The sequence below is a fragment of the Myotis davidii genome, unplaced genomic scaffold (assembly GCF_000327345.1).
Source record: "Myotis davidii unplaced genomic scaffold, ASM32734v1 scaffold2107, whole genome shotgun sequence".
Classification (NCBI taxonomy): domain Eukaryota; kingdom Metazoa; phylum Chordata; class Mammalia; order Chiroptera; family Vespertilionidae; genus Myotis; species Myotis davidii.
In genome coordinates, this window is record NW_006297596.1 from 62,875 (window position 1) to 69,261 (window position 6,387).

General features: G+C 52.7%; 1 protein-coding gene across 1 annotated transcript in view; it reads left to right on the forward strand.

Annotated features, from left to right (window-relative positions):
• Positions 1–4,987: 4,987 nt before the first annotated feature.
• The window catches only part of LOC102758593 (carcinoembryonic antigen-related cell adhesion molecule 6-like), a gene marked incomplete at its 3' end in the record, with an annotated part of 19,257 nt that continues 17,857 nt past the window's right edge, over positions 4,988–6,387 (forward strand). Inside the window, exon 1 of the mRNA XM_015570193.1 lies at positions 4,988–5,181. Coding sequence (XP_015425679.1) covers positions 4,988–5,181 — 194 coding nt within the window. The remainder of the gene's footprint in view (positions 5,182–6,387) is intronic.

The window sequence follows — 6,387 nt, forward strand, 5'->3', positions numbered from 1 at the left end:
TTCCCCCCATGTCCACTTGCAGGCACACAGGGTGATAAAAATTGTCCCTGCATCTCCCCTTTGTTCAGCTGCTGCCACCTCCTGGCAGGTGATGGTAATCAGGACATGGAGCCTGAGAGCCTGATCCCACAGCTGACCAGGGAGGCAGGATTGGGCCTCCACACTGGTGGGGTCAGGGGCAGCAATGGTGGGGTCAAGGGCAGCAATGACCATTCTGCAGCCCTGGGGGGACTGGGCAGTTGGGCAGACAGAGCTGCCTGAGGGTGAGGGGGACAAAGAGTTGATGCAGGACTGAGTGGGGAAGGACTGAGGCCTCAGCTGGGAGCACTGAAGGGGAAGTAATGGAATGTTCTCAGGGAAAAGGCTGGATTCTGCAGAGGAAGCGCTCTGGCACACTGACTCAGCTGCAGCCACTAAGCAGGCTGTGTGCCTCCTGCTGGCCCTCATCTCACAGCTCCCACCTCCAGGTAAGGCTCTCTCCTCACATCCTCCTGCCCTCCCTCACCTATGTGTCTGCATGGTCCACTCTACATGACAGGGTTCTGGGTCCCTGTCCTGCACTGCAGGGAGGGGAGGGGAGGCTGAGTCCCCCACAGACAGCCCAGCAGTGGTGTCCTGAGGAGGGTTTGGAGAGTCAGGAAGGTCCTCACACTCCCACTTCCTGGGTCCTGATCTGAAGTTGATGGCGAAGCCTGACACCACCTCCTCCCTCAGGTGCTGAGAGACATCCCTCGCCACCCTGAGCAGACCTCCACGGTGAGTGCCATCATCAATAAACAGCATTTGGACACTTTCTTTTTTAATGGTGGTCAGATGCTTTCCAGCTCTAGGAGAAAATGTGACTCTCTAAGGCCAATAACACATCTCTCCTTATTCTTGAAGTAGGAGGGTTCTTGAAATACCCAGGAGAACCCACCACCCACTGAGGAAGGCCCAGTATGAAATATTTCACAGCAGCCCAGACAAGGCCCATGTGCACAGATGCTAAGTGGCAAGGCCTTCAGAGCCACAGGCTCACGACCATTGTCCCTTGTGACCACCCCTCGTGTAGGAACATCTGGGCCCTGGGTGTCTATCCTATATTACCCACGGCCCCTGAACCTCATCACTGTGAGGCTCTGGTGATGGTTCCAGGTCCCCAGTCCATGCTGCCACACCCCAATGTGAGGGGCTCCCCTGGGGACACTGATGTCTGAAGCAGGAGCTACACCCTGAACAAATCTAAAGAGTATTTGAAGGGTGGGGGCTGTTGCAGGAAAAACACTTGCATTTATTTGTCTCAGGTGATGGGAAAGGACCCCAGGAGCTCAAGGAGGAGTGTGGGTGCCCTCTAGTGGCTTATTCCTGCTAGAAGAGGAGAGAAAAGGGCAGGAGAGTTAAGAGATTGGGGCTGACCTTGGACAGAGGGCACATTCAGGTTCAGAAGGAGGCATAGTTAGAGGTGATGACTGATGGCTGCCTTAGATCACCGGCTGGAAGACTGGGTTGTGAAAGGGTGTGCCCACAAATCAGAATGACACCACTGGGTTGTACTGCAAAGTTGGGTGAGGAAAATTCTGTAGACACTGAGAAGAGAAATTAAATAATAACAAATCTATATGCCATTCTATTAGACAACCTACTCTGATGTTCCTACCATCTCACGCATCTTAGCAGTAACACAGTATTTCTATCCTTAGGAAGAAACATCTTATTAAGAGGAAAACTCTATCATAGGAGTTTGTCTATATTTTCAGAATCATGCACTTTGACATCATAACTTAAAAATGAATTTATGCCCCCAAAATGGACAGTGTCAGGTCTCATTCCCAGCACCTGTGGACTGACAACCCCTGTCCCAATCCCTGGGCCCCTCTCTGAACTACAAGACATTTAATGTTCCCTCATTAAGGGGTTGGGTAGGGGTCTTTGTAGTGTCCTCACCATCGTCCCTCCACCTCTCAGACTCTGGGGAGAATATGTTGTCCACTATTTGGTGTGAAACCTAAATTACCGACCTCTGTTTCTGTCCTTCTTCCATCCCAACATGTGACAGGTGCCTTCTGCTGGTAATTTTGAGGGAAAAGTTCTCAAAAACTGTTGCCTTGGCCCACCCTGAACAGACCTCCACCTTCAGCGCCATCATCATCAACCAGAAGCATCTGGACACTTTCTTTTTAATGGTGGGGGTCAGATGCTTTCCAGGGAAAATGTGACTCTCTCTGTACAGGGATGAGTAACAAACAGACAAAGGGAAATGGCCTAGTGTTCACAGAAGGTGACCTATATGAACGCTTAAAATCACAGGAGAGTCCACATGAAATCCACATTCTTGAACTAAAACACGGATCATGGGAGGCTTTCACCATTTCCTAAGAGCTAAACTACAAAAAGTGTTATCAGAGATGAACTAGAAAAATTAAACCTGCATCACAGTTACTGATAAATGGAAAATGGTTACTGGCTTTCCTCTAAAGAATATTCCAGTGCATTGTTTTCATTTTACAATGATGTAAGAGTCCCTTCTATCAAGAGGCTAGCTACATATTTTAAAACAATTTTCATTGTTGACAGTGTCAAGTAACACTCCCTCCACGTTCTGCGTGGAGTAGGGTTCGGTATCTGAAAGAGGAGCCGCACAACAAATGAGAGAAAGAGACACAAGATAATTTTGCAATATTGGGGGACCAGGAGGGCAAGTCCCGAAGGACTTCCACCCATGCTCAGGCCGCTCCAATCTTTTATTGATCTGGAGTAGCCCTTAGGGTAAGGAGGTTTCAATGACACAGATCAGCAGACAATTTCCAGGAATAGGCAAAGTATCTGAATAACAATAATCAACAAGGATCTACATAAGTATCTAAGGAATTAAGTGAACTAAGGTGGGGATGCTTCAACTATTATTACCTAAATTAACTGGGTGGTTCCTAGATTAACTGCGTGGTGCACAGTCCTGACCTTTGCTAGGACTTCAAAGGTTACTAGCTTTTGGGGGTCTCTGTCTAAACTCAGCTAGTGAAGACAATGAATGGACTCCAGCAGACAGTAGTACAGATGTCCCCCACTTCACCCTTTCTCTCCTTCCACCGGCCTCCACCCCTCCACAGGCCTTCACCCAATTACTGCCTGTGTCCACGGGCTATGCATATATCGTTTTTGGTTAATCTTTTCCTGTTGCCCCCCACACCCTCCCCTCTGAGACCTGGTCCATGTATCCATGCTTCTGCACCTAATTTTTTTGTCAGTAGGAATTATTACCCTTTAGCCCTTTAAATCTGAAAAGCAAAAGTAGAGGAGGCTAGGTGATGCTCACCCAGATTCCACCACCTCCCACCAGCAGCAGATTAAGATAACTGCTAAGCTCCCCTGGCCCTCAAGACAGAAGTGTGTGCCCTGAATGCTGACCCTAAGCCCTGATGTCCCTGCATCCACCGACACTGATTGATGGGTCTGGCCCGAGGCTGGCAGAGTCCAGCCCCTCTTTATGGTTCAATGGGGGCTTTCGGGCCTGTCCACAGATAGCGGGAAGCTCTGGAAACTGAATCACTGCATGAAAGCACCCACAGGGCTCTCAGCTCTCAGGGCCGCTCCTGGGTGCTCCCGGGTGCACCCTGTGACCACATGCCAAACACCATGATAGGACCTGCCAGTCCCCACATATTGTGGTTACTCCAACCTGGAGGCCCTTTCCATAAGGCGACCCTGATCCCAGCACCTGCCTCTGACATCCAGAGGGTTACTGAGGCCTGTGATTTGGTCACTTGGCACTTTGAGTGCCTGGACCTTGTGCCACAGAGGCCGTGCTGAGCAAGGAGGGAATCAGGAGTCTGAGGAGGGAAACTGCAGTGAGAGGGGGAGGCGGATCCAGGGCGCTGGCATCTAAGATAACCCCTGATGACAAAAGGGAAGGTCCAGTCCCTGTGCCCAGGCAGGGACTCTGAACAGAAGCCTCATTCCAACAATAATATCAGTGAAAATGAGACACAAGCCAGACTGATAGCATGCTCTTCCTGTCTGCACCCTCACATTGCTTCACAGACACCATTAAGTAAATGATGGAAACCACACAATCAAAGCCTGGCACCTGCCCTCTTATCCTACCACCTGTGACATCTATGGTCAGAGAATGTTCCCTTGGAGACCAGGGCCTGGTGTCAGCATGGGAGGAGGCCAGCAAGTGCCCCTGTTTGTCCCAAAAAAGGAGGGCAGGGGTCTCCTAACAGTGAGGGGCCAGACCCCCATTCATTCTTCCAAAATCACAGCCCTCCCCACCTCTACCTGGTGGGTGAGTGACATCTCATCTCCCCAGGGTGAGTCTTGGTGACAGCCTGTGTCCTTCCTCTTCTCAGTTACACCTGGCCTGGCACAAACTCTGGACTCTGGACCCAGGTGGAGTTACTACCATGGGAGGAAGGAGCCCACCTTTACCTCAAAAGAAATCAGGGGGCAAATCCCTGTGCCCCAAGGCCCTGATCTGTGGGGTCACCTGGCTGTGTCTCTGAAAACATCTCACAAGCCCATGATGTCCTGGGGAACTTCCCGTGCAGGATGGGTCAGGAGAATCCAAGATCTGGGGTGCTTCCACCTAAGAGGGGCTGAGAGTCGAAAGGGTCCCCTGGCTGAGTCTCCACGTCGAGCTGCTCCAGATCCTGGGCCCGTGGGGAGGCCTAGAGCAGATGACAGTCAGGGACACAGGGGACTTGGATGCAGTGCCCAGTGCTGTGATGGGGATACACAGGGCATCCTGGGCACCAGAGCCCCAGGCAAGAAGGCAGGGTAACCACAAGCAAGTCCCCCAGGCAGAGGACAGAGGCTGCACCAAGGGTCAGGAAGCACATGGACAGGCTCAGCCAACAGACGCAGAGACATAAGGTTTCCCTAAAATCCTGACCCTCAAGGACCACATGCACCTGCACATGGGCACCAAGCCCTTCCAGTGTCCCTACTGCTCCAGCAAGTTTAACCTCAAGGGCAACCTGAGCTGGCCTTGATGGTCAAATAGAGCATCATGGACATCGGCCTAGACAGCCAAGACCCCATGATGGAGCTGACAGGCACCAACTCCTCGGACCTTGATACCCAGCAGAAGATGGAGGGCTTCCAGGAGAATGCCTATGCATATGCGGGCATGGATGGCAGCACCGAGGCCAGCGTCCTCACGGAGCAGGCCATGAAGGAGATGGCCTACTGCCACTTGCTATAGCAAAGCTGGGCCACCAGAACTGGGTGAGGTGGGCCTGGGTGTGGGGGTGAGACCTGCGGGCTGCGGGCTTCACTCCTGCAGCTGAGAAATGAGCTACTGCCCCACGGTACAGAGCCCTCCCCGGACACTGAGTTCTTTGCACCACTAGGAGCTTGTAGACCAAATGGACTGTACCTTTGGCCTCAGCTGTGAACTGGGCCCAGGCCCCAGGCTTTTGGGGACCCAGGTCTGCGTCTCCTGGACCTGCTGCTGTGGGAGGGTGGGAAGTGACAGGTCACAAGGGCTCAGGTTCTCAGGTGTCTGCAGGCCCAGCAGTGCTGGGGCAGCCAGTGTGGGCAGGGCCTAGTGATGGCCCCTCAGGGTCCCTGACACTGAAGAAGGGATCACTCCAGCCAGGCCTTGTTTCTCCCCTGCCTGCTTCTAGAGATGTTGGAGCCCCAGCTGCTCAGCACTGCCCACCCTCACCCACGAGCCCCTGGCTGGGAACAGCCCAGGCCCAGAGCAGGCAAGGCCTCTGCCTTCTACCTCCCGGTGCCTCCTGAGCTTCCTGGAGCCAGGTGCGCATGTGCCCCAACCTGGCCGGCAGACGCCTTCCCCAGCCAACCCCCAGAAGCCCAGTCTTAGCGCCCTAAGGTGGGTTTTGGCAAATGTCACCCAATTCTGTCTTAGCTAGTGCACCACACATGGTGTGTCCCAGCTCAGTGTCCCCACCGTGAGGTGAGATGAGACACACCTTGGTCAGGCCACACTAACTAGGACATGCAAAGGCCCCTTGAGTAAGGAGGCAGGGCACCGTGTAGGGGTCACTGGGGACCCACAGGAACTGTCAGGGGCAGGACTGGAGCATTTGTCTTCCTTAAGGTGCAACAAGTATCCATTTTGAGGACGGGACAGCCAAGAGTCCGCAGGCTCCCGGGAAGACCCGTATTTCAATATTTAAAAAGGAAAATGAGCCCTAACCAGTTTGGCTCAGTGAATAGAGCATCAGCCTGCGGACTCAGGGGTCCCAGGTTTGATTCCGGTCAGGGGCGTGTGCTTTGGTTGCAGGCACGTTCCCACTGGGGGGCGTGCAGGAGGCAGCTGATTGATCTCTCTCCATCGATGTTTCTGGCTCTCTGTCCCTCTCCCTTCTTCTCTGTGGGAAATCAATAAAATATATTAAAAAAAAAAAAGAAGAGCTGACTACTAAATTTTCAGAAATTTTG